Source organism: Cebidichthys violaceus, unplaced genomic scaffold, assembly GCF_023349555.1.
Source record: "Cebidichthys violaceus isolate CVI_PGR_0920_01 unplaced genomic scaffold, fCebVio1.0.p SCAF_16, whole genome shotgun sequence".
In the NCBI taxonomy this organism is placed as follows: Eukaryota; Metazoa; Chordata; class Actinopteri; order Perciformes; family Stichaeidae; genus Cebidichthys; species Cebidichthys violaceus.
The window spans coordinates 7,925,994-7,953,962 of record NW_027176329.1 but is presented as its reverse complement, the minus strand read 5'-3'; the positions used below and the strand labels follow the sequence as shown (position 1 = coordinate 7,953,962).

Here is a 27,969-nt window from a genome sequence, read left to right as displayed (position 1 = left end):
TGCTTGCGTGCTCCTGTAGGTTTGCTCTTACAAGAGCAGAGTTCAATAAATTCAGTGACTCTGTCAGTTTAAATGTATTTGAAAGCACAACTTAAGTCTTTGTCCTCTGGAGAGAATCGCAACAAGTAATGAAGAAGCCATTATATCCTCTCAAGTGTGAAGCACCTTATTTCCTCTCTCTGGGTGATATATTACGGCGCTCAGTAGCTAAACAAACAAAGCTGAGGCCAGAATGCTCATTACACACACCTGAACACAATGTTTTGGCTGGCACCCTCGCTGATATAGACAAACCTCTAGTCTAAATATATTATACGAACCATCTATTTGGAGGAGGATACAAAAGTGATTATACCTGAAACTCATGAAAACTGTACAGTCTGTTGAATAGTTCAAAGTTAAACCTGGAAGTCAGACAGTAAGCAAAATCATCACATTTAAAATGTAACACTTATTTTATTAAAGTTTAAATGTTATCATATGCAAATGCAATAATGACCACAACCACAAAAATAAAACCTTCATTGTTAAAATTAGCATTTTGCTTTAAGTTGATTGCACCCACTTTGGGCACATATGATCACTTTGTATAAAATGTATGTGTGTCTAGTTCAATTTTGAATCAGTCTTCAAAACTACATGATGCAGGCGTATCACTTGCTAAATATAATCATGTACACACATATAACTAGACTCATACAGCACTATGACCCATGTGCTGTTTAGTGTTAAGCTTTTATTCTCATCATAGTGGAGGGATGCATTCTCATTAAGTGCCAGCAGGGGGAAGTAGTGGTCTGTGGTTACATTTGGGAAAATAATGGGATTTCCAACTTTTTTAAAATATGGATACTTGTCATTTGTGCTTTCTTATGAAAAGAATACATGGTGAGCTTCCCCCTGGCAGACCTACAGGCGAGGTGTTGCTGAGTTGAGGAACAGCTGAAATGTTGTGATTGGAGTGTTCTGCAGACCAGGCCTGTGTTTCTGCTCAGTGTGGCCTTGCTGTGTTCTGCTTCACTCTGCCAGGAAAGAATAATGAGCCAGATTCTGACATGTAACGTACTTCTTCAGTCTAGTTTCCACTTTGTTACACAATCAAAACAGACACTCTCAAACCCAAGATGCTCAGGTGTAAAACAGAATATTGAGATCATCAAATCACAAAATTGTATGAAAGTGAATTCAGAGGACTCTTTCCAACATGATTGAGGTTTTAATTTTTATTTACCAGGTAATGATGTTGTGATGTCACATGTTTCATCTATTTAGCTACTTAATTTATGATTCCTTCTGTCTGCCCTCAATTGTTGTGTTCACTTGACAATGGACAATGTATTCAGTATTATATATTCTCTCTTTAGTGCCTTTGCTGCTGCATTCATTGTCTTGATGTTGTCAATGAAATTTTAAAACTTCAGTGGCTTATTAAAAACTACCGATATCAACAAAAAAAATATATTTTTAGAATTGGTCCACTGGCGCATGCTCTGCTGCAACAGTCTGGATCACTATAGCTTAACTTTGGATATACTTTAAAGGATTGAGGTTTTTCTACAAAGCGTGTAGGGTTGATTTATTGACTTTTTTATTGACACCCTTGCCACTAAGTGGCAGTATTGTGTAAAGTCGAGTGTTTCAAGTATCTTTAGTTCTTACATGACAATGAAGCAGTGTGGCCTTCTGAGTGAAAAGCAGGTTTGAATTTACCTCTAATGGTGAAGCAGCTGGTTGATGCAGGCTGCAGTGTAAATAGGAAAATATAAACATAAACACTTTTATATGTTACATGTTATAAACTTTCTGATCAGTTTTCTACTTCTTATTTGTTTTAAAATACATTGTCATGTCAACGATATGATCTTTTCTTTTTCCAGATATGCCACCCATGATGGAAGTCAAGGGGGAACCAGGCCCCCAAGGCAAACCTGGACCTAGAGGCCCCCCTGGGTCAGAAGGAATTCCAGGCAAACCTGGACTGGGCAAGCCGGGTCTCAATGGCCAGCCAGGCTCTCAGGGGCCTCCTGGTTTTCCAGGAATTGGTAAGCCTGGACTTCCAGGTCTCCCAGGAAAGATTGGACCAAAGGGAATGCCTGGGCTTAATGGCGAGGTTGGCCCTCGTGGTGAACCAGGTCCCAGAGGTTCTTCGGGGCAGCCCGGCCTCCCTGGCCCATCTGGCCTATCTCTAAATGGGAAACCTGGACTTCCAGGCATGAGAGGCCCCTCTGGGGCTCGGGGTGAACCAGGAGGAAAGGGTCTTTCTGGCCCACCAGGTGAACGTGGGTTTAAGGGCGAGAATGGAAATGGAAAGCCAGGGCCTTCAGGTATAAGGGGTCCTCCTGGGCTAAAAGGCAGTTCAGGACCACCTGGTCTTCCAGGTATAGGCAAACCAGGCCTAAAAGGTTTGCCTGGACTGCCTGGTCTTAAAGGTGATCAAGGACTCCCAGGGGAACAAGGGGAACCCGGAGAGTCTGGGGCCCCAGGTCTACAAGGTCTGCCAGGACCAGTTGGGTTAGGGAAGCCTGGGCAAGACGGACTGCCTGGAGGACCAGGTTCACTAGGTCCAAAAGGTGAGCCAGGAACCAGGGGTTCTCCTGGATTTCCTGGCACTCCTGGTTATGGAAAACCTGGTCTGAGTGGGCCTAAAGGAGAAAAGGGCTATGGTGGGTTGCCTGGTCTCCCAGGGGACAAAGGAGAGCAAGGAATGCTGGGCCCGATAGGAGAATCCGGCCTTGATGGGCAATCAGGACCACCAGGACTTCAAGGCCCAATGGGACTCCCTGGAAAACATGGAATGCCAGGACAGAAGGGAGAGCTGGGCCCCCAGGGCCCTCCGGGACTTCCTGGCCTCAGAGGTGACCAAGGCCCCACTGGATCTTTTGGAAAACCTGGCATCCCTGGGGAGAAAGGCTTCCCTGGGCCTAACGGTTCTATTGGAAAACCTGGACCCAAAGGTGATGGAGGGCATATTGGCCTACCTGGCAATCCAGGGTTGACAGGTGCTCCAGGGCCGAAAGGTGAGGGAGGGTTTATAGGAACTCCAGGACCCAGGGGACAGTCAGGAATTCCTGGTCTACAGGGGCCCATGGGTCCCATGGGGCCACAGGGTGCCCCTGGCCTAAAGGGTGAATCCGGACTTCCAGGGCCTCCAGGACTGGGTAAGTTCGGAGACAAGGGAAATATAGGTCCCCAGGGTCCTCCAGGGAAACCAGGCCCTTCTGGGCTCAATGGTAACCACGGCGCACCTGGTCCTCCAGGGCCCCCCGGTCCTCCAGGAAATGGCCAAACAGTTGTTGCAGGGCCAACAGATTCACAGTTGGAAGGGGATGAAGTACCAGGGGACAGGAAAGGGCCTGCATACAGTCAAGTCCCACTCTCTGCCTCTGTGGCACCAGCCTTCACAGCCATCCTCACCACACCTTTCCCTCCCTCTGCCATGCCAATCAAATTTGACAGGACCCTCTACAACGGGCAAAATGCCTACAGCCCTGCTTCTGGCATGTTCACCGCTCCTTTATCTGGTGTCTACTACTTTGCATACCACATGCACGTAAAGGGAACAAGCCTGTGGGTGGCACTGTACAAGAACAATGTGCCAGCTACTTACACCTATGATGAATACAAGAAAGGCTACATGGACCAGGCGTCCGGTAGTGCTGTCCTAGAGCTAAAGGAGGGTGACCAGGTATGGGTCCAGATGCCCTCGGATCAGGCAAATGGCCTCTATTCTACCGAATACATTCACTCCTCCTTCTCAGGATTTCTGCTCTGTCCCACATAACCCTGTCCTTTCATTCATGGTTCTGTATTGGCACCTCAGAGCAGCCCTAAACCTAAAATACCTACAGCCATTACAGAAACACAAAACCCATAGGATTCTCAATATGTTTGCCATCATCTTGATCTGTCTCACCCTCAGCAATATCAGCAAAAGAAAAAAAAAACTTTGTGAATGAAATATGGAAAGTTTTAAAAAGCAGGGGATAGAATTTCATACTGTGTTTCAATGTCCTTCAAATGTGTGATTTGGGTTGTATTTCATGATGGTGTTTTTTTAGCTTATATTATTTTAATTATTATATTGTCATAATTTTATTGTTATTATTTTGTCCTTGTCATCGTTGTTGTTGTTGTTGTTGTTTATCGGATTCAGACTATTAAGTGCCTTACTTTGTAATGTGCTAGTAACAGACCTTCCCATGTGACTGCACATCCTGCCCACAAGCTCTGACATCACCAAACCCTGGGGGGTGATTGGTTCGTCTGGCTGCAGTCACGTCCCCCTTGTGTTCCTATTTAAACCGTGAATGGCAATACTGACATAAAGAGCAATGACACAACATCGGTAATATAGACAGACAATAGCAAAACATGGCATTTTGTGCTGAAATACTATTACTTTTCACGTTTCTTTTGTTTGGCCTTTATGGTACTCTAAACAATTGCTACGTTAAAATTATTAATGGGATTAAATCTTTGTTTTAAGAGTGAGATATATATTTTGACAATTAGTTGGCATCTGTAGGGTGCTTATTTCTCTGCTTCTTTCTGAATTTAGTTGGCGACCATTTAAGATGACCTTTATCTTTTTTTTTTTTTATAATTTATTGAACTGTCCAGAAATGCAATCCAAGAAATACAATCCAAGAGTAAATATGACCTCACAGTATTAGAATTTATCAAATTTAAACTGCCCTGTTTAAGTGGATAATGCAAGAAAGCTTTTTTTTTTTTACTTTCAGGACAAAATTAATTAAGGATGATATGTATGCATACAGTCAATGTTTACATGCCATAGAATAGATACTGAGAGCAACTGAAAATGGACGTTAAGGACACAAATCCAGCTGGATTAATGACCTGTTTCCTTGATCGATCCCATTTTTCACATTTGCACTGCAAATCCCATCACGGTATCGCAGGCATTCCCTTCAGATGCTCTAAACATGACATCACTGGTATACTACCTATCTATATATTTAGTATCACATTAACATTCCAAGTGAGCAATCTCAGCTGCCATACTATGAAAGATTCATTTCTGACCACATTTTGCTAAATCTGTGAAGATGGTGACTGTTTTAGGAGAAATAGGGATGCAAATGGTTGACAAACAAAATGCATCCACTTCTTCCTTCAATGCCAGTTTCTGTGCAACTTCTTATTGCTGGGCAAACGAGAGCAATTCTGAATCGTTCATGAATGAAATTGTTTCTATTAATTCCCAAACCATTGTGTCTAAAATAGCAGAATTATTGTTTCGCTTCATGGAACATCCGTAGCTATAAGGACAAGATGTCTCTCAGAACCCGAATTATGTCAAAAATATACAGCCGGAAATGAGAATCAATCTGCATTCACTCCATGAATAAGTAAAGGGACTGACTGAGGCCCACAGGTTGTGAAATACAGGTTGTGTAACATTTAACAACCCCCTGCCAGATTTCTGGGAGAGGTGGTGGGCCAGAGGTGAGAGTGGTGTATTTACTCATTTCTGTTGGATGAGGTATTAAGGATACATGCTGTGTGTGTATGCGTGTGCTCATATGTTCTGGTAGGTGTACCCTTCTGTCCGTCACTATGTCAATATACGTGTGTGTGTGTGTGTGTGTGTGTGTGTGGGTGTAGTTCACATTGTCCCCCTGGCATTCAGGTCATGAACACTTCAGCGAGGATAATCACAAACTTGAATGAAGTTACAAAACCTTAGGAAGAGCTTACCGTCCTGTTAATGTTCCACATGTATTCTGACTCCTAAATCTCTCGGCCTGCTTTGGGCTTTTAAGAAAAATTCACACACTGCCTTTGCAAGGTAAGGGAACAAGTTCTAAATAGAATAGGTGAAGATAATGAGTAGATTATGGGAGAAGACATCAAAATAATGAGATAAGAAGACAACATTTACTAAACATAAAATACTGGTTGACACTGAACGCTTTTGACTGTTTTGCATATTGGTCCAATGAGTGGCATAATGGTGTGCAACATTTATTGTCACGTACCAAGTCATGAACAGAAAAACAACACTCTGGTGAAGTGTGCAAAATCTTTTATCATGGTTGCATTTACAGAGGAGAGGAGGTTTGAGCAAACTTGAGAAAAGTAGCTTAAATTACTGACCGATTGCCGTGCCTTTACTCATGCCGCCCAAACGTTATCATTACACTGAATTTAGGACTACCGTACATCTTGATGGAGGAATGTCAATGTACAGTAGGATTGGGACAGATATTGAGCTTTTCAATCAGAATGAATGTAATACTGTTTGACTCATTTACAATAGTTTCTATAAATCATCTACCATGCTGTGTCACTATACATAAACAGTAGCTCTTCTTGAAAAGCAGTGCTAGGATGAGGCCTAATCAGTATTTTAACTATATGTAATGCAAACAGTGCACTTGCTCTTGCCCTTTCCTTCCCATAACTTGAAAACACCTCCAACTGCTACGTATCATTATTGTCATGTGAGTCTACAAGACCGTCCAAGGCTGGTTGTGTACTGTATGTTGCCTTTTTTTCGTCGCCTTCTATTTTTTGGACATATGAAATGGTGATGTGAGTTACATGTGGCTATAATTCTCTGTCCTTGTGTTTTGCTTGCAGAGTTTGCCCTGTGTGTGTAAATCAGTCAACGAGTGTCAGTAAGATTCATGTACGTCTCAATCACAAGTTGCTTTGAAGTGTTTTCTGTTGTTCTTTAAAAAAAACAAAAAACGTTTTTTTTTTTTTTTAAAGCCTTGCTTCGGTTCTTAAGGGATATTTGTTTGTTTTAGTTTCAGTAAATACAAACGGCCATTCCCATTTGCACATGAAATTAATGAAGATGTATTTATACATTTATGATAATTTAATAGGGATGCCAAAACCGACCACCGAAGCCTAGAACGTATACATGGTATTTAACAGCATTGATGAGTTAAGAGCATTTACGACATGTAGTTAGCATTCTAGAGTTGTTTGTGAAGGATTATTTGATGACTTTTATTTTCTATTTGAGTAATGTACAATGTATCAACTTATAGGATTTTTGTCATACAAGGCTATTGCGTGCACTCTATGCAATAGAATTTGGGTATAAAATGCACTCTTTTTGATTGAAAATGTTTGTCTGCTTATACAAAATCTACAGTACTTGATTGTATTGATACCACATCAATAAAAACCTTCTTGTATATTATTGTCAGGCCCCCTCTTTCTATCTACTGTATTTGCATTTGTACATATTGGTAGTTGTAGTAAGGGATTTTAATGCTTTCTGGGTAAAGATATCTGCATGGAATATAGTACTCTGTTGCAGGTAAAGGAATGAACACTAGAGGGAGATATGCAATATAGTAAAAACAGCATTTCAGGCCACGATTTTGACAGATCCTTGTTGATCTACTAGTAAACTCAGAGCTGCATTGATAAGCTTTTGTTGGTCCGTTCAGATTACTTGAATAACAGTTGTGTTTTAGTCAGTTACTTGAAATGCTCATTCATTGCAGACAAATGTTTAACAGAAAAAGACTCCACTTAAAATGAATATAGGCCTATTATAAACAATATCGATCTTTGTCATAATTTGCCCTGTGTGAAGATGCCATCCTAAGAGAAACACGCTCAAAATAACAAATCATCTACTGGAACAGAAGGACAAGTGTCCAACCGTACTGTGTCATTGGTATTCAACTAAAATACATGGTCTAAACATAGATATATTTTTAGATATATACAGATGTATACACACATTATCAAATTCAGGTAGCAAAACAAGCCATGAGCACAGCCATAATTGTGCGGTTATTTTCTGGAACTGTCGTCACTATGGTGAGCTCTCATCGTGCACCCGGATTCTTCTTACGTCGCACTGACGCCAGACCTTCATGCTGCGTTCGAGTGCTACTAGTAAACTCGTTCATCTTTTCTTTTCACGTACTTGGGATTACGACGAGACGTGCATACACGTGTTCTCGTAGAGAAAACTTCGTAACAGCTTTTGCTTTAATTGACCTAGTGTTATAATGAATAAACCAAGTGACACTGAGCTGCCATTTTGATACAGCAGGGAAGCAAAGAGAGAAGCAAATTTGATGCAAATGTATCCAAGTAGGCACTTAAACACGATGTATTCGAATGATTCCAAAGGAATAAAAAAAGATCCCACAACTCTTCTCCAATATACTCTGCTTATTGCCCTAACATTTCAAACAGCCTCAGACTCAACTCTAATGAATACAATATAGTCAAAAATGAATTGTAACTGTCTTCCTTAGTTTGTTATAATAGAAATGCATTGCTTGAGCTCACTGGTAGACACCTCGCTGTGTGTGGTTTTGTTTTTCCTAATTACAAAGCACGTGTGTGTGCCGTAGAAAGTGACAGATTTCCAGGGTGGTTCCCACTGTATTGACTTGCCACTACCTTGGACAGTCTCGTTTCTCATATGTCCGACAGTCCCTGAATGTGTGGACACACTGAGAAGGCTCCTCCCCAACAACAGTTCCCGACCTCCGACGAGAATTCAAGCTGCCACATTGAAGTGGAACAAAAAGGCAACCTGGCAGCGGTTTTCTACACTCCCTCCACTTTCTCCGGGGTAGTCACGGGATTTCAATGTTCAGCCTGCTCTTTGTAAGTACCTAATAACTTAAACTAACTCTTAACTGACCCATTTGAATGTGTCTCTGGTGTGATTCGCACACGACTGCAATAACACAGATCCGCAAAAAGGCTGATTAAAAAGTTTGGGTTAACAGATTGTAGAAATGATCCGCACAACACAAGGGAGCTAAAGTGAGTTTGTCTGAGTAGACGGACCAGTATGTAGCCTCGTTGACGTTAGCCTCGCAGAGCAAACAGCTAACGTAACGTTAACGCTACACTATTAAACGTGTTAACATGTAATAATACAAACCCTAATGTTTTAAATTGGTTTTATACACCCTCAAATTAGTCCAACTCTAACTTAATATAGCGAGTCTTGGCATATCTTGGACTGGCTGGCAAAAGCAAAGTGACGGAGCTGAGCTAGCCTGCTAGCTAATGTAGCTACGTTAGCATGCTATTAGGGGCTAAGGCTATTTCCTAGAATAATAGTAACAATCACCTCGTTACGGCTTCAAGGATCAAGTATGGGGCCACTGGAGTTAATTTGTATTTGGTAACACAGCACATTGTGTGTTGTTAAACGCCACGCTGTTGTCCAAACTGACCGTCGTCTGCAATTTTGATAAAATAAGGGCTAATGTAATGCTATACAATGAAGTCTTGGCGTATCAGTGAAGGTAGCCTCTCTCTTGGACAACATCTAGCTTAACGTGAACAGTTCTTTGGTTATTTGTGGCACTCATAGCAGCGACACCATCCACGCATTTAAAACTATAACCAGTGATTGTGATTTCCAGTATTTTCAGCTTCTTTAGCGGTGGACTCGACAGACAGTCGGTGACGTTAGTTGTGAGAAGAAGCTCGGCTAGGGGGGTATAGATGGCGACTAAAGCTAACTGCCTTCCGCCCTTTGTGACAGATCTTGACCCAGAGAGCATGCTGGACCCATTTATGTTGAAGCCACATGCCGAGCTAACATCTTAATAAACCAAACGAGTTGGTCGACAAAACCCCGATATGTCCTTTCTGCTGTTATGGTATCTTGGGTGACCGTTTGTGTCGTCTCTCTCTTTAATTGTTAACTAGCCGGTTTGTCTCAGTAATTTTGTCAGCCTTTCATGCTACAAATGTAGCTAGCATCGACGTTATGAGGGTCTATGATTTAGCCTTTTGTCTGTTTTTTTTTTTTTTTCTTCTTAAAAACAGAAAGCACCCAACCATTTAGCAGCTTTGGTAGAAGTGAAATGAGGAAATGCACTCGGAGGAAGTTGACTCGAGCAGCTGTGACACTAAAGGCCGCAGCACATTCCCATGGCTCTCAGTTTTCAATTTATGACCTTCCTATGGTTTCAGTCTCCTCTCTCTGTAATAAATGCCAGTGGGTAGCTAATACAAATGAATAAGCTCTGAACACTCCTACCAATATGGGTGTATGAGTCAATGAGTAACCGGTGTAACAGGTAAGCTAATTACATTCCTGCTCATGAGTCACTGCAAGGTGATCCAATTTGCCTTACAGCGAGTATAGAAGATGAGATGTTTAATGCAATCAAAACAGACTTGAGGGCAATGTACAGTAGAAGTAGCGAGATATTCCTTTATAATTCTTGTATTTGTATGCAAATCACATGATTGTACCACTTTAAGTAATGCGAGCAACAAAGAAAAATACATGGATTTCACATATCTTACACAATAGTGAGTCTTTATGCTCTATTCATATTTTATTGTTGAAGTAGGGCGCTCGTACTGGTGACCTGCTTTATGTTATAGCTAATTGACAGCCCGATGTGGAAATAGCATAGCTCCTCTCAGTCCACTTACAGCCACAGCCTGCAGCTAAAAGCAGGCCGTATACAGTAGGAAGCCCTCATCCCTGAGACACTTCAAGTCTAACTTGCACTCCCTTATTTTTGTGTTTTTAAACTATGAACTTGAAGATTAATCCAAGCCTTCATTTTTCTGCATCGTTGTTGGACTCGGACGAAACACTTATTCATTTTGCATTGCCTTGTTTTGCTTACAAAACATTTTGGTGTAAGATTGGAGTGTGTCGTAGTAGACCTAAAATCTAGCTGCATGACATTTTACACCAACAGATGGGTAGTTCCTCTGTCTATATAAAAAAAAAAAGAAGGCAATGTGACAAGTGGGGAAGTTCTCAGCCTTGGTTACCGTAACGGAGAAAGGCGAGCCCAGTGTACAGTAACATGACACCAACTTACTGAGGTTACTGGAGGAGAAGAACACCTATGTTGTAGCCTGCTGGCAGTCAGCCCATGTAGCCACAGGGTGGCTGCGAGTGTTGAAAGGTAGGGTTGAAGAGGTCTGTTCCACAGTTACTGGCTTAACAGATTTGGCCAATTTTAAAATCTAGCTATGCCCCATGGCGTCTGTGCTGTGGTGAGAATGGAACGCAGGCTTTTGGTTTTTACTATGTGTTCGCCTGCTAAGATCCCTGACTCCTGGAGCAGTTTTGTTGTGTTGAAATCAGGTGAAAGTGGAAAGCTAGGATTAAATACACACTTTATTTATTTTTTGCTCTTAAGTGAAAAGCCATATATAATTATGCACTGGTAGCCATGGGCACCTTGTGTCGGTTAATGAATCATGCCTCGGGTCGGCACAGCGTTCGTTTACAGTTGTTGCCACAGCGCTGGGATAAAGCAAAGACTCTAGTACTGGCAGTATCTGACAGATTGACAACTCTTCTAGATGCTGCTGCAAGGCTGCCTACTGACACTATAGCAACAGGTAGGAATAGATCCTCTTTTTTGTTATTTGTGTTTAGTTACCTTGTCTAGCGCCAGTTAGCAGATCGAAAACACGGTCCTTTGCCAAAGCATGCCACAGTAAAGTGTGTTGTTGTTGTTGTTATTAGAGCTGTTGTTGCTGCTCACCTTCACTGATCCAGAAAATGTTCTAGTTTTGAAGCAACTATAGTCTAGAACATGCCGTGTTATTGCACATAGACCAGCTTGCTGTGTTTTCCTACTGCCTAGGCACTGTTTAGCTTCTCATAGAAGTGTGGCTATTTCTCCTTAAGCAGCTTATTAAACGCATGAAATGTGCGACTACCTCTCACAACATGACCTCCAAACTAATTCATTGAGGCCGTAATCTGAAAAAGATGGATTTTCTACTTTTTGAGCTGATTGAAGATCACACGGAGACATCATATTTGATGTCTTTGGTGAGGAAGTTGTGATTTCTGAGTCTATAGTTTATATGAGCAGCCATGACTCTGACCCTCTTCAATGTTGCAGATTGCATTCTACATTTTCAGCTTAAGCTCTGCAAATGTTTTAAGAGTGCACCATTTCTCTTCTCTGCTCTATTCACGAGGGACGCCAAAACTCCCAACAGGAGCACTTGTTGCTAAAGCTGAGATAATCGTTGGTATAGTAACAGGCATCCCCTGATGCTGCTGTCAGAAAGCCAACTTGGTTTCCAAATGTCAGAAGAATTGATGTCACAGTGGGACTCTGCACTGAGTAGACATTCTCCTGTCTGTTGCTGAGTGTCGGCATGAAACTTTAGAAAATTACTATAATTTCAGTCATAGTGATTGTGTCCTACGTTGACTCGGGTAGATCTTTCTGACATCCAAATGCTCAGATGAACTCACAATCCAGACACACACACACACACACACACACACACACACACACACACACACACACACACACACATATGCCCTTTGTCCCTGTAGAACTAGTTTTGATCGTCAGAATGAAAGTAATTGTGAACTGCCTTGTAGGAGGAACAACTTGAATTCTGATTGACTGATCAGCGTTATAGTACAGATCTTTGCTCCACCTGCTAATTTCTTGTAACATCCACACTACTACATTTCCGTTTTTTAATGCATATATTTTGCTACGTTTACGCCTTGCGTCCACTAGGAATGGGTCTTATTGGGTCTTAACAGTCACGACGTGTTCTTCCCTGATTCCTTGTGCCGCCAAAAGAAAACAGACAACAGCGTTGATTATCGATTGACTACCAGTCAATCGATAATCCGTCGTCCATGTTCAACATGGACGACGGATTACAAAAGTTGCTGACCGTGTTGTCTGTACTAGCAGCTGTTGTGCAGTTAAATTCTGCATTTTATAATTCCACTGCTGCCGACATGCAGAGGAAGCAAGCTATTTGAGCGAGTGGCGTGTCCAGCGGCATTATCAGAAGTAACGGTTTGCGGCTTTGAGGAGAGCGATGGACTCAAAACGGAGGGATTTTCTTTTCCAATCGATGCTTATTTTTCTTCTGCATGACTGTTGTGTTCACAAAAACTTTAAACGATCAAAAGCATAAATGCTCTCCAGAGACTTCCAGCCACCGGCAGAGCTACGAATCTACAGACAACAACAAAACCAAGGGGAACTAGTGATGAAACGTGTGTTAACCAAATGTCTTGACCCATAATCTAGTAAAACTTAAATTTGTTCATTATCAAGCAAATGTGTGAGAGAGACCAAGAGGCAGCCTTGTAACTAAGTTGTAATTAAGAGCATATAGAGGAAGATCTTAAGTATCGTGTGACCTTTTATTATTAAACATAAAGTTCTAAATATCTAAAGTTGTATTTTCTGCAACCATTCTACTTCCTGTTTGCACCGTATGTAAAGTATGGACGGAAATCATTTCCAAAACGGTGCTGGAACACCCGTGTGGACGTAGATCATTTTCGTTTTAAAACCCTGTTTAAAAATGGAAACGCGTTAGTGTGGCTGTAGCCTTAGTATTACTATCCGTGGCTCGATGTGTTGGCAAAGAGGCAGAGGTGTGGCTCACTGCTGTGACGAGTGTGTCCGTCGATGCTGGGAGATGTCATCCTGCAGCCGATTTGAGGATTGTGACATGAGATTATGACTTATCAAAGGAGCTCAGAGATGGCTGAATATAGTCCCTCGACCCATATTGCAGATGCAAACTTATATAGAATAGAACAACTTACATTTTCTGTCTGGGGAGGATGCAGCTGTGATACCCATTAATAGACAGGTATGTTAGTAGCAAATTAAAACACTTTGGTAAAAGTGTAGATGATTTCAAACACTTGTAGGCTGGTGAAATGTGATACTTTTTCTCCTGTCTGCTGACTGACTTTGAACTTTATTGCAACATCTATCTGTGGTGATATATAAACGGATGAGTTTCAAGAGTCATTTAGTGAGCCATTAAAGCATTGGGGAAATGTTCAATCGACTGAGGCTCAAAGGTTAATGTTTCAATAATTGTGGCTCTCGGGATGTCCCAATATAGTTTATTATGTAGTTTATTATTTAATATGTAATCTTTAATGTAACAAAGTGTTTCCTACTAGATGTATTCTATAGGCATAGCATGAAATCGATTACTTTTTTTGTCCACCTTTTTGTGTCTTTAAGTTATTGGCTTATTGTCATTAGTGTTCATCACGCAGGTGTTTTAATTTAGTGAAAGGTGTGATTAAAAGTGCAACGAGGCCACAGCGAGAACAGGCTGAGCCTTTGTTTGGATATGTTTTCCTCTTTTCATTCCCATTTCTAAGGTACTAAGCTCTGTTCTCTTTCAGTCCTTTCCAGAGATGGATCAGTCCTTGCCTCCCCCCGCCCCCCCGCCCTCCCTCCCTCCCCCTAAGCGCTATCAGAGGCCTTTGATCGTCACACTGTTTATCTGCGCTCACTCAGAGGCTGCAGAGCGGTGTGATAAGTGGGCTTTGCCATGTGCAAGGACGTGCGCGTGGAGTGTTGGTCCGTTCATAGAAACGGGGGGGGGGGGGGGGGGGGGGTTACATATTCTCTCAGCAGTTTACATGGACACAAGGAGCCAGAACAAGAAGTACTCTTTGGGAAGATTAGCTCCCTGTTCTGTGGGAGCAGAGCGAGGTAACCTGTTGCACCGAAGGAGACCGAATGAGGATGTCTATATAGCAACATTTTAGATGATTTTAGATAAAACTGCCATCATCTTTTTCATTCTAAACTTGTTTACTTTTCCAGTAAAACAATTTAGTTTTTCTCAATTCGTAGAGAGAAATGGACCACAAATGAACGATAAAAGAAAAGAAGTGGCACAGTACACGAGCATTAAAAGCCAATAACGCAGCAAAGATGGTGTGTACACTGTTATGGTGCACACCCATTTACAACAACATAACACACTGAGCGACTGTAGACGGAGAATACATTAAGCGATAAGTGGATCTAATCAAGAAGGAGAAGTGCACATCATGGCCTGTATCTTGTTTTTGCCATCTCTGCTCTGACAAACCACAGAACAAGTCTTTGTACAATACGTAGATGACATGTTTCCAGACGAAATGTTGCAAAAGTGTTACCAAAGTAAAAGCTGTTGTCTCAGTGGGTACACTAGTGCTAAGCCTTTAGTACCTTTCACTCTTCTCTCCTTTTTAAAGGAACTGTATTTAACATTCTGAGCATTAATATAGCAGCATACAACTATTTGCTGTGTAAAGATATAGTGGAGTAATGTCTACTTGCACGGAGAATGAAGTCGCTCTCCCTCCATGCGTGTTATCGGAGCTTCTCCTTGCTTTGTTCACATGTGTGTGTGCTTTTGGTGCGTGTTCGTACATCCGTTTCCGTGTATGAGCAGGTAGGAATAGTCCTGATGGGCAGGTGACGCCTTGCAAGGCAGCGGCTGCCATCAGTGTATGAAAGGGTAGGTGAGACGAGGTGACTCTATAAACCCTTCAAGAGGTCTGCCGTGGCTGGAGAAATCTAACTCGTAGGCAGCCTTGAGGATTTGTATGCATCAGGTGGACTGGAGTGTTTCTTTCATAGAGGGTCTTTGTGTGCCCCCGACCTGTGTCTAGACTTGATTCAATACAGTCCACCCACATACAGGCTTAAACATGAGGAGTCTTGGTACAGGTTGTGTATGTACTCTTGTTGTTGCCATCTTGTTTGTTATTTTGTCAACAAAATAAGAGCTTTTATGAGTAACTGTTGGAATCTGACAACAAACCTCACAGGTTGTTTTTTTTTTTTTTTAAGGTATTTCCACATTTGAATTCTGGACTAGGTCTGACACCTTGAGGACTTTGTGTGCTGCTGTTTTCTTTTGAGTACTTATTTGAAGTACTGCTACCAAAAATGGGGACCCTGTGAAAAAAGCACAGGGTTATTATATTTTCAAACTGAGACAACCACAAGCCTGAGTCACACTGTATGGTTCTGCCTTGACACAGCTTAACAGACGAGACCAGTTATGAATCATGTCCCAATCATAAGGCCGTGATTAAGTGGCTGGGTCCAAATGGCAGGTAATCTTAATTATTCAATTCAAAATCTAAATATTGGCATGAAAACAGAGTCAAATTTGATGACATCAGCATGTAATCGGTATTTGCAGCTAAAGGCGCTGAAGTGAAATATCTACGAGAGATGAACACCTTGTTAAAGTAGGATACATATTTCTGTTTTGTTTGAACATGTTACCTGAAAATACATGTGGCATGTTTTACATGTAAGGTAGCCTAACCTGAAGGGTAACCTACAACACACCTACAACGTGTGTGTGTGTGTGTGTGTGTGTGTGTGTGTGTGTGTGTGTGTGTGTGTGTGTGTGTGTGTGTGTGTGTGTGTGTGTGTGTGTGTGTGTGTGTGTGTGTGTGTGTGTGTGTGTGTGTGTGTGTGCGCGCATGCGCGCGCATCTGCAATCTGTCAAAATGAGCTGGAAGATATTTGAATACTGGATATCTTCAAAAATCTTTTTTTGCATTTCTAGTTTTTATATTTGAAAAAGTTATTATCGACTGATTAAAATAATGTAAACACACAAAGGCTAAAGTTAACACGTCTTCATCCTAAACTTGCACAACCTTTTTTTTTTTTTTTTTCAATAAAGTTTTTAGTATTTCTCAGTGACTTCAAGAATAACCAGTTAAAAAAATAGAAATGCTGCCTCTTCCAAATGATGCTGTGTTCTATCTGGCTGTGCTATTTTGAGCTCTCCTGTTGTCGGACACCCTCATTTCTGTTAATCCCTGTTGCTCGCTTTGAAAGCGCTGCAATGGAAAAATGTGTATATATTAGTACTTGTTGACAGCCCTAGTGTGTAGGATTGCTATCCATGGGTGGCAATATCTCAGTTATTTTGTGGGGGGAAAAAAGTTTTTAAAAAAAAATAGATTTTTCCAAGTATTGAATTGATCTAGAATCTTAGATGATAAGAATCTTTTTTTTTTTTTTTTTTTTTATAAATAGTTTGTTCCCCCCACCCTTAATAAATAGATGCATTAGATAAATAAATATACACACACACACACACACTCTCACACACACACACACACACACACACACACACACACACACACACTCTCTCACCCTTGTCCCTACCCTCATGGTAGGTGAATGTTTTGTGTGGATGTGGATCACTTCTTCTCTGCCCCAAGACTGTATTCTCAGAAACCTTCGGGCACATTGTCAGAATCCACCAAACGAAGCACGAGGCCACACATCTACTCGACTTCAGAGTATCACTTTCAGCCCGAGGTTCCCGTTTGCAAAGCCCAGAGGTGTGCTGCTCACGGGATGCACAGCAGCGGTTTAGGATCTCTGCTGGATACAAGCCGATGTTCTCTCAATGCCGTCGTGTCCCGGCCTGCCTGGAAATCTCAGTCTTGGTTGTTATACTAGATAAACTGGTGTGGCTCAGAAAAAGTGTGTGTGTGTGTGTGTGTGTGTGTGTGTGTGTGTGTGTGTGTGTGTGTGTGTGTGTGTGTGTGTGTGTGTGTGTGTGTGTGTGTGTGTGTGTGTGTGTGTGTGTGTGTGTGTGTGTGTGTGTGTGTGTGTGTGTGTGTGTGTGTGTGTGTGTGTTCTCTCTTGCTTGCCTGACTGTTTTGTCTTTGTGTGTTTTCAAGCATGACTGACAGTGAGGGACGGCTGCGCTACTTGCTTTTTGTGTGTACTGTTTGCTGAATGGTGTGGTGACCTGTCAACATACCCCACTCTGACGGGCCCCTTCAGGCGTACACCGTGTCCCCAGAGGCCATAGCCTGTGTCTTTATTGAGCGTGAAGTCGATTCTCTTACCTTGTGACCCATTGGAGACTTTGATTGTTACATTTTCAGACTTCTCAGACCCAAATACTTGAGTTTAAACCAAAAACAACTATTTGCCGCTGCTCTGCACTGCTCTCATATGGCGGTTACAGCTGATAATGCTGTCCTGAGCGGCAGCGTAGTGCCCATCTTTTTTGGGAATTTGGAAATGATACATAATAACATTCACTCTATCATTCTTGCAATGTGCAGAGGCACACTATACAAATTGATGTAACTTTTGAAATTGAGGATGAATCATGCCAGCCCTGTCTTGGTGTGTGTTCACACCTGTACTTAGAAATGTCCACTTGTGATCGGCATGTTAATGACCGATGTTGCTCGTCACCCAAGTTTGACACCAACTTTCACACTCGGCCAAATGTACCAAAGTCTGCGAAAAAGGCCCTCATACCCAGAAAATACTTCTCCAATTCGTGCAAGTGTGAAACCCCCGAAGAGTAGGCATGTGTCGGTAGAGCTCGTTGTATAAAGTTGGGCGTTGCCAGCTGTTGCTTTTTTCTTCTTGTGTCCCTGCACTCATTTGGAATGAATGAATAGTGGTTTCTTCATCCTCCGTCGGTGTGAGAACACAGTGAAGTTGAGCACAGCTCCAATTTGAGGTGAGATCCACCCACCCAGCCTATCGACAGCGTTGACGTCACTGTGAGGACCCAGCTGGTCCGTTGGGCAGGTGTGATCCTCTTTTATCTCAGCCTCAGTCACTTCCAAGTTCTTCACTCTGACTTTTTTTGTTTGTCTTAACTTTTTTTTAACTTGTTTTTAATTTAGCGTATCCATTGTTATGTCCTCTTGATGATTTATTTAATTTTTTTCTTCTTCACATCTTACCAGCTTCCTTCATGTTACTCTTCCTATTGTCCCCGTCCTCCTTGACATTTCCGAGCATATCCGTTATCTTCTGTTTGGCATTCATAGAGGCCACAGGAATGAAGACTTGTCCCTGTGACTGGCCTCATTTCTATTTCCCACTGATTGACAGCGTCTCTTGAGTTTGATCGAGACTGTCTTGTCACCTTGTTGTTGTTGTTGTTGTTGTTGTTTTTTGGGGGGGGGGGGGCTTTTGCACGCGTGTCTTTGAGTTAATGAAGGCGTGTGATGTTTTGACATGGATGACGGGCGCTTTCCCCCCTGCTTCTCACACAGCAGAGAAGCCCTGCAGCTGCTTCAAGGCAGTACAGTCCGGTCATGCTCAGTCTGGCTCCAGACAAAACACCAGCGAGACTCAGAGCACAACCTCAGACCACCAGACAGGGTTACGTGTAATACTGACATCTTTCACAAGGGGGGAAGAGGAAGGACTCGGACGCACCACATTTTGTGTAAACCTCTTTGTCATTTTGCCACTTCCAGTCTGTATACTCCATGTCCAGACAGTTTGGGTTTGTGTGAATTTTAATTTTAGAACAACCCCCCCACCCCCCTTCGCCCTTGTGGCAAATGTACTGCCCCCAGCCGGCTTGTGACTGTCCGCATTATGTACACGGTGTTACATAGTTTATGAACATATCTGTGGTGGCGCGCGAGTGATGAGGATCGGCCACCTGACGGCTATCGGGTGTCGGCAAGAGCTGCCCACGGCCTGAGCGCTGTAATTATGGAGTCCCATGGCAGTAAAATCCTTAACAATGTGGAAGGCTTTCAATTAGGACTCCCACTGTCTCCGTGCACTTTAGCTGTGATAACTTAACAACCTCCACAGGCGGTGTTCCAATCTGTTTCCGATATCATAAGCGTTGTTAACGGAACATATTAAATCTTGTAGTCTGCTCCTGTAAATCACGATAAATGAACAGCTGCCTCATCTCTTACACTCGAGCCACACTTCAATCAAATAAATGTTTTCATTCAGATTGCTCTATACTTTGCCAGACAGGCTGGTGAATCATCCACAAATAATGAGTTGGCAGTTGCAGGACACCCATGCCCCGATTCCCATTCTTTTGCGACTTTATCGCCGGTTTAGGTTTGTCCTTTACTGTTCTGAGACAGTTACAGTCCTTATCAGCTAGTAGTGCTACTCCCTGCTCTCTCCTTCTCTACTTTCTCTTTAGTCACTGTAGGAGATTTCTGGGAGACGTGGAGCTGAAATGATTAGATGAATAATGGCATTTTTTGGTTATCATTTAAGTCATTTTCAAAGTAAAAAATGCCAAATGTTTTGTGGTTTCAGCCTCCAGCTTCATGCGACTGTCTGCTGGATTTCTGAAGCTTCTGTTACAGTAAACGGACCATCTTTGAGTGATGGACTGTTGCTTAGTCTTGATATCAAAATGATGACTGCATTACTATACCTTGCCTAAATATGGTGTTTGTGCAGAACGCCACTCTCACGGCCTGACCTGACCTTTCCGTCCATTTCCTGCTAGTGAGAAACGCGGTGAAATAATACTTAAACATGGGTTCTTTGGTGGATAATGTCTTTGCCAAAATTACAGGAGATGCTCAGACCTCATTGTAGGTAATTAGAGCCACATTGTTATTTTCCTTTTTTTTAATTTATTTTTTTAATGGAGTTCTGCTGATACAGTGCAGCCAGCAAGCGGTTCATGACCTCCTTTATTCTTCTTTTTAACTCCATTTGTGGACTCCGTCCTTCTGGTTAGCCCTAGCTAAATCCATGGAGTTTATTTTTTGGCCGCTTGCTCCCACTTGCAGCAAAGTTCAAACTGCTCGATCCCAATCTCCATGCCTAGCAGAGCACTACGGCTCACACAGCTCTTATTAAAACACTGTCATTCTAAAGTACTAACAAAATGTTCGTACCGTTTTTAGCTACAGGGTATTGCGAGTGTGAAGTTAAAGCGGTAAAGTAACAGCATATCAGCCGAATATTCACTCTGTGTGATTGAGCTGAAGGTTGCTTAGTCTTAAGGCTTTGGTGTATTCTGCTTCTTGCTTCCTGTGTGGTTAAACATGTTTAGGGTGTCTCTGCGTGTATTTTTGTTCTTCCTGCATCTGTGCGCTGTGTAACTGCAGAACCAGTTTGCAAATGTCTGAGTGATTTGCATGTGTTCCCAGCAGTGCCGGCGTGATGTTGTCACAGTTTACTCACTTCCCTATTGATAAGCTCACTCAGGTTGTTCCTGCGGTGTCTATCGGATCGGTGCAGTAGAGGCATGTTGGACTTGATCATGATGACAGAATGGCATCCAATAAAGCAATAATCTTGTTGCTTCCCATCTAGCCCAGAAGTTCTTCAGTCCATGTACCAGTATGCACTTTAAAATGGCCTTTTGGTCTGTCTTTGTGCATCTGGGCAACCCTCCACAAACCAGCTGCTTTTCATCTTTTAGCATAAGCTGTCATTGTGGTGTCCTTGGTGCGTCTGTGAGCTTTTGTGTTCTTCAATGTTTCCACCATGTTTCAGTCTGCTCTCCTTTCCACATTCAGGCTTCACAGGTGAAAGCACATGTTTACCCTCTAGCCCCGTGTCCTTTTTCCTTTTCTAGAAGATTAGAAGCCTTTTAAAGTCTGGTTACTCTTTTTATTCTAAGTTTCACTTGTCTGTATGCAGCAATGCCACATTGTGTTTAGAACTGCTCAGACAGTAATTAAAGGCGTCACGGAGGATCTCGGCCATCAAGCAAAAAAACCAAAAAAATCAAGGCTGTTTCAAGTGCCCTTGTGGCTGTTGCCAAGTATAAAAGACTTAGGGGAGGAAATAAATTTATGGAGGAGAGTGGGTTGATACTTCCTCTTGACAGTGCATCTGTGGTTGGCAGTTTGCTGAGAGGACAAGTGGCACTGGGGGATATACGGTATATACGTCTTAGTAAATTCTGACTGACTGAGATAGGAATGGAAAGAGAGTCAGGAAGAGCACAGAGAGTCTTGTCGGTCTCAAGTAGGTGAAATGAGGGAGCGTGGGACCGTAATGCTTCTTTGAAGCTTTGCCCACCCTGCAATCCTCACCTTGTGACTGCTGCCTGTGACACGGTGCTGAAGTCCAAGCTGTGTGTGTGTGTGTGTGTGTGTGTGTGTGTGTGTGTGTGTGTGTGTGTGTGTGTGTGTGTGTGTGTGTGTGTGTGTGTGTGTGTGTGTGTGTGTGTGTGTGTGTGTGTGTGTGTGTGTGTGTGTGTGTGTGTGTGCGCGCTCTCTCTCTCGTCATCCCCCTCCCTCCCTCCCATGTTGCTCTGAGACAGTTCCAGCCAGTTTGTGGCGGCTGGGTTTAGACTGTCAAGGACTTGGCACAGTTCGACTGACTGCACCCTGGCTGGTTACAAACCAGACATTACCTGTTGTGTTGAGACACCCTTTTTAAAGCGTGTGGCGCTTCACACTGAGCATATTATTAGCTTCCATTTTGGTGACAGGTGGTAAAATAGAAGGGTTATGTAATCCCAAGGTGTCGTTGGTTTACAGCTGATGCATAAAGTTTTGTTTGTACTCGAGTCTCCATAGATTGAAACATTCAGAGATGAATGGCAACAACTTACGACATGGAAGTCGTGATGACAACAATTATTATTAGGCGCACGCACCTCGTGCCGGCGTCAATATGGCACGCATAAATATGTATACCTATGGCTGGAAGGTACAATCATGTAACTTAAAATTACATGTGTAGAAGGCTGAAATTTAAGAAGCACAGAGGTCTAATTAAACGCCTGAGATGCGACTGTCTTCTCCCGTTGTGACCACAGGTTTGAGCATGCTACATGTTTCGCGTGCTAATCATCTTAAGACATTTTTTTTATGTTTCCGTTCTCATTACATCCCGACGGCAATCGATGAATCAAATGCTGTGGTATCTGTGGCTGTCGCAGGATTGTAATAAGCCCGTCCAATTATTGACAATAAAATATCCCCTAGAGCGTTAATACAAGGCCTTTCCCACACTTTTATGAACATCAAAAGATGTGTGTGTGTGTGTGTGTGTGTGTGTGTGTGTGTGTGTGTGTGTGTGTGTGTGTGTGTGTGTGTGTGTGTGTGTGTGTGTGTGTGTGTGTGTGTGTGTGTGTGTGTGTGTGTGATTTTATTACCATCGTGTGACCTCACTCTCCTCTTCCTCCTCTCTCCGCAGGGTTTCTGTGTTGACTTGAGCCGTACCTATATGGCGTGTGTGAGTGGAGAATTCTGCCAGGCACAGCACCTCACCTGCGTGGAGAAGTGAATCGGCCGCCCCCCGAGGGACTACGCTACCCGGAAACCCCCCTGACAAGCTGGCACACTAGGAACTGCTGACTCATCATCCAAAGGCCCCCCACCCCTGGGATCCTGCGTAGTCCTTGGCCCCGACTGTCCCGCCTTGTCCCAACCAATACCGACAAATCTTTGCTCGCCGCTTTCTTCTTGAACAGCCAATCACAAACAGCTCTCCTGAATGGGGTAAACTGATTGGATGACTCCTGGATAGTCTCTCCATCTTTTTTTGAAATTTTTTTTATTCTTTTACATTTTTTGGTTTTGTATAAATTCATTTTTATTTTATTTTTACATCCCGGAGTACTGTGGACTAGTTGATCGTTTCCCTTTTCTGTGTACATCCTCACATAGTTGAACTCCTGTTGTCCTCCTGAACCCATCCTTCATCACGTGTTGTCATTTTTATTTATTCTGCCCGTTTCTGAACACATGAATCTCTTAGCAGTCCTTTGCTGACTTCTGAGCCAAAAAGTTTCTTTTTGTTTTGTAAGAGTATTGTATTGTAATTGTTTTTTAAGCCGTCTCGCCAACATGAACCGCCCCGCTGCAGTCGAGATTGCCTACGAGTGCATGAGGTTCGTCATCACCCACAACCCCACCAATGCCACGCTCAACAAGTTCACCGAGGTACGCCTGCATCTGACCACGCTGGTGTCTTGTGTGCGTTCGTTTGCAAGTCCCGCGTCTAAAAGTTCTCTCTTTATGTCCTACCAGGAGCTGAAAAAGTGTGATGTGAACACACTGGTGAGAGTTTGTGATGCCACTTATGATAAGACTCCAGTGGAGAAGGAGGGGATTCAGGTCCTGGTAAGAACACACACACACACACACACACACACACACACACACACACACACACACACACACACACACACACACACACACACACACACACACACACACACACACACACACACACACACACACACACACACACACACACACACACACACACACACACACACACACACACACACACACACACACTCTTGTGGCAGCCTTTAATATACATCATCATCTTCATTCATACACTGACACTCTCTTCTTCTCTGGTCTCCTCTAGGACTGGCCCTTCGATGATGGCGCCCCTCCTCCCACCCAGATCGTGGACGACTGGCTCAAGCTGCTCAACACCAAGTTCCGAGAGGAACCCGGCTGCTGCATCGCTGTGCACTGTGTAGCAGGACTTGGACGGTAAGTGGCAAGCTGCATCCATTTGTGTAGAGATGTCCTGATAACGCAAGAGGCAGCGCGGATTGTTGTATGGTCAACTTTTGAACGTTAAAAGTCTGCTCTAACATCAGTAACTGGTGATTAATTCAGTATCTTGAATGGCTGTCCTCTTCCTGCTCATGCTCCGTAAAGCCAAATTCACACTCCACGACTTTCAAAGTTCTCATGTAAACATTCAACACCTTAAGTGCAACTACAACAACTTTGGTCCGTACACATAGCACACACAGGTCGGCTGTAGGCGTGGTGGTCGCTCTGACAGGTTTGTCCTCAACCGGTGTCCTGCGTGCTCATTGGCTGTTGCTCCCTGACAGATCCAGACATTTGGTGATGCTAGATATGTGGACCGCGCCTGTCTTTGAACAGTTGGCGCCTAGAGCCTGAGATACGACGTGCGAAAGCTGAGCCAATGTGGATCTGGCTCTGATCTGTTTTATTTGTTTTGTTCCGGGCAAGCGGAAAGTCAGGGCTAAAGTTGTGTCGTGTGAACCGGGCATAAATGCTCAATCAGCTGGTTAAATTTTCATAAATGACAACACTCGGTTGCTTCTGCAGACTTGAAAAAGAAAAGGCAATTACATTTGCATGTGAACTGTCTGTCGGTCGGGAGGTTGCACAGGCAGCGTGCTGTCGTCGTATTCACAGACTAATGTGACTGAATTACAGGCGGGTTATGCAGAATAACAACACAAGTGTGAAAACAAAGTGGGCAGAAGCCTGTGACGTGGGAGAACTAGTGTTAAAATGTCCTTCCTCACCACAAACGCACAATGAGCCAATCGCTTCTCAAATGGCTTCCAGCATTTTGCATTGCTGTAGCATTCCAGAGGTTGTATAATTACCAGTATTGGTTAGAATGCTATTTTCTGAATTCATCTTTTCTCCTTCCCGAATCTGTTTACAGCAGTCTGATCTGCTTTACAGCAGCCTTCTCTTCAGGGTCTTGAGTGTGTGAGGCAGCAGCAGTGTTCCTTGTTGTTGTTGTTGTTGTTGTTTGTTCCTTTCTTTGACAATATTCTCATCCCTCCTTCCTCACTATCGCACGTTTTCTTTCTTCTCGTTTTCTTCCAATCCCTCTTTTCTCACGTTCTATCCCTTGTGAATGTTGTGTGAGAGAACAGCCACTGAAGGAAATGCTCTGTCAGCACTGAGGTTTGACCCTCCAAGTCGCCTAGAAAGTCTTTTTTTATATTTATTTTTTTCTCTCATCTGGTGAGAAAGGAGAAGGTTATCTTACTGTAACTTATCACCGTTCTGTGTGTATGTGTGTGAGCTCCGGGCCCCAGCAGGGCAACAGTGAACATGTGCACCCCTGTTGATTTCCCAGGCCTGTTTCCCAGGTTTAAACACCCCCCCACCCCCCCCCCCACCCACCCCCCCTTCCCATGTGAACCTTGGCATTTAATCTTCTGTTCTCCTTCTCTCCTTCTTTGATTCTCTCACTGTCTCCTTGAACCGGTCCGTTGGATTTCTTTACCTCTCAGAGCTCCGGTCCTGGTGGCCTTAGCCCTCATTGAGACTGGGATGAAGTATGAAGAGGCTGTGCAGTTCATAAGGCAGTAAGTACCCTCCCTACTTCTGTACTTTTTAAGGCTTTAATAAAGATAATAGCCTCTTATTGTTATTAGCCAAACTGTATTTCAAAGTTGTCATTCAGGTAAGTCAGTTATGCATTTTGGCTTCTTTGGTATGCTGACAACTTTTGCGTTTTATCGTTTGTCCATCGATAGTAAATACTAGGGAGAGGTATTTCTCGAATTTGGCACTACAACAGGCAACAAAGGTGTCCAGAGTTAAAGGAATAGTTCAACACTTGCAGCATTCGCCTTAAGGCTGGCTGAGACTCCAGGAAGTTACTGCTCCCATCCACGAAATCCACTACCAGGCTGCCAAATGCAGCTTGTATTTAGCAGACGAACTCTCTGGCTTAAAGTGATTGGGTAGATTTGTCAAAAAACAATGTTCTTTAACCACAATGTTGGCGGCTCGAATGAGAAGCGGATGTGAAGAGATGTGCAAAGTATTGTCCAAGGTATATGCAAAAGTTAAGCTAGCATGTATATCGCTACCGTAATGTTTGCTATGGTGTGTTCTTTGCCTGGTTTTGTGGATATTATATTAATGTTCTTCCCCCTCCTTTTCTCCTCTGCTTTTCATAGGAAGAGACGTGGAGCCTTCAACTCCAAACAGCTTCTTTACCTCGAGAAATACAGACCCAAGATGCGTCTGAAGTTCAAGGATACCAACAGCCACAACTGCTGCGTGCAGTAGGCGGCCTGTCGGTGCATCTTTCTAATGCACAGCTCGTGGGGAATCTTCCAACAAGGGGAGATAAAAAAAAAAAAAAAATAAATACAAAAAAAAAAAAATATGAAGAGAGTGCTATCAGTAATTATTGTGATGATTTGTCAACACTGAGTCATGGTTAATTGATCAGAGAGCTAGTGAGTGATGGAATGAATGAATCCAGATCTGGGGATCCACCAGCCGAACCAATGAATGGAAGGTCAAAGCACACAGACAGGCCTGCCTCCCGGTTATACTGTTCAACCGCGGGCCAGAATCTTTTCAACTTGAGTCCATCCTGTTTCTTTTCTTTTGTTTCAGTTGTAATCATGGGATAACATTTTCCATTTTGTGAATTTTTATTTTTAAACAAACAAAAGATGTAACATTAAATGATAAACTGATTTTTATTTCCACTAATTATTGATATTATGATCAGGCCATAATGTACCTTTTTTAAAAAAACATTTTTAAATCTTTTGAACACATATTGTGACTGTCCATTTTGGTATTTGGGTGTTTTTATTTTATTTTATTTTTGCACAAAAGCGCAAAGGTTCACCTGAACATGCAGTAATGTTTTTCTTTTACCCTTCACTTGCTTCAAGTCACTTTCAGTTTAGGGGGTCACTCAGTTTGAATATGTCTGAAATATTTATTCACAAGATATATGTGTGGCAGTTATGTTTGGCAGGGGAAAGGACACTTTGTTATCCAATACTTTTGTTGTTGTTGTTTTTTTGTTTTTTTTTATCCATTGAGAGCCATGTTTTTTTGTTTTTGTTTTTTTTATCTTGGAGTGCAATAATCAGTCCACCTCAGATAAGCCCACCAAACCTTGCTGAGCATCCTACACACGCACACACATGCGCACATACATTTCAGACCACCTCATCCAGGCAGTTAAACAGGAAAACACGCAGCAACTCCTACAGAAGGTACTTCTCTGGCTTTCATTCATTCTCCTTAACAGGGCTACAATAGGACTTCCCTAAGTATACATATTTAAACTCACACACAGAGCCTAAGATTCAACCTGAAAGACAAGGTGGAGAAGAATGAAAATGGTCAGTTTTTTATCATTGTACCCATTTTGAAAACATCCCCAATTCGTATTGGTTCTTTAAAGATAAATAAATTGAAATAAAAAGCATTCGTGTCTGTTTTTTTTTTTCTGCGTTGAATCAGGGTTTTTGTGGTTGTTGTGAGAGGTGTGAAGGTGGTTTGTGCTATATGTAGACGGGTAGTTGTCAACATTAGCACTGGATATGTTGCTGTGATCTGTCTAGGCCACCAGCTGCTCTGTTATATTCAAGTAAACATGCTTTTGTTGGTCTTCCCATTAACACTTAAAATATGGTCAGTCCTTCATAACAAAATTCATACATTTTATTTTCCTGCTTTGAAAATGAGCACATGGTGATTAGACAGTGTGCGTGTGCGCGCGCTCATGAGGCATGTCAGTCAAAGTCTGCCCTACATGTCCTTTCCCCAGCAGAAAGTGAGTCAGCACCTCGTGGAAGGCACAGGACACCGTGGTACTGAGAAATGACTCACAACCGCAACCGGTGATCACGACGCCGGCCTAGAACTGAAGCCTTTGAAAGGGCTCCCTCTGCTGCTCACATCTAGTCATG

At 42.8% G+C, this 27,969-nt stretch overlaps 2 protein-coding genes across 2 annotated transcripts in view; both read left to right on the top strand.

The window, feature by feature from the left end:
- col8a2 (collagen, type VIII, alpha 2) overlaps positions 1 to 7,175 on the top strand; it is a 39,837-nt gene extending 32,662 nt beyond the window's left edge. Inside the window, exon 3 of the mRNA XM_068710974.1 lies at positions 1,878 to 7,175. Coding sequence (XP_068567075.1) covers positions 1,878 to 3,781 — 1,904 coding nt within the window. The 3' untranslated portion in view covers positions 3,782 to 7,175. The remainder of the gene's footprint in view (positions 1 to 1,877) is intronic.
- Positions 7,176 to 8,482: 1,307 nt separating this feature from the next.
- ptp4a2b (protein tyrosine phosphatase 4A2b) lies at positions 8,483 to 27,485 on the top strand. The gene is made up of 7 exons (XM_068710973.1): positions 8,483 to 8,616; positions 22,692 to 22,996; positions 23,332 to 23,440; positions 23,528 to 23,620; positions 23,877 to 24,007; positions 25,531 to 25,605; positions 26,206 to 27,485. Exons 2-7 carry the CDS (start codon positions 22,992 to 22,994, stop codon positions 26,315 to 26,317), a joined length of 525 nt encoding a protein of 174 aa, XP_068567074.1. The 5' UTR covers positions 8,483 to 8,616; positions 22,692 to 22,991; the 3' UTR covers positions 26,318 to 27,485.
- The last annotated feature ends 484 nt before the right edge of the window (positions 27,486 to 27,969 follow it).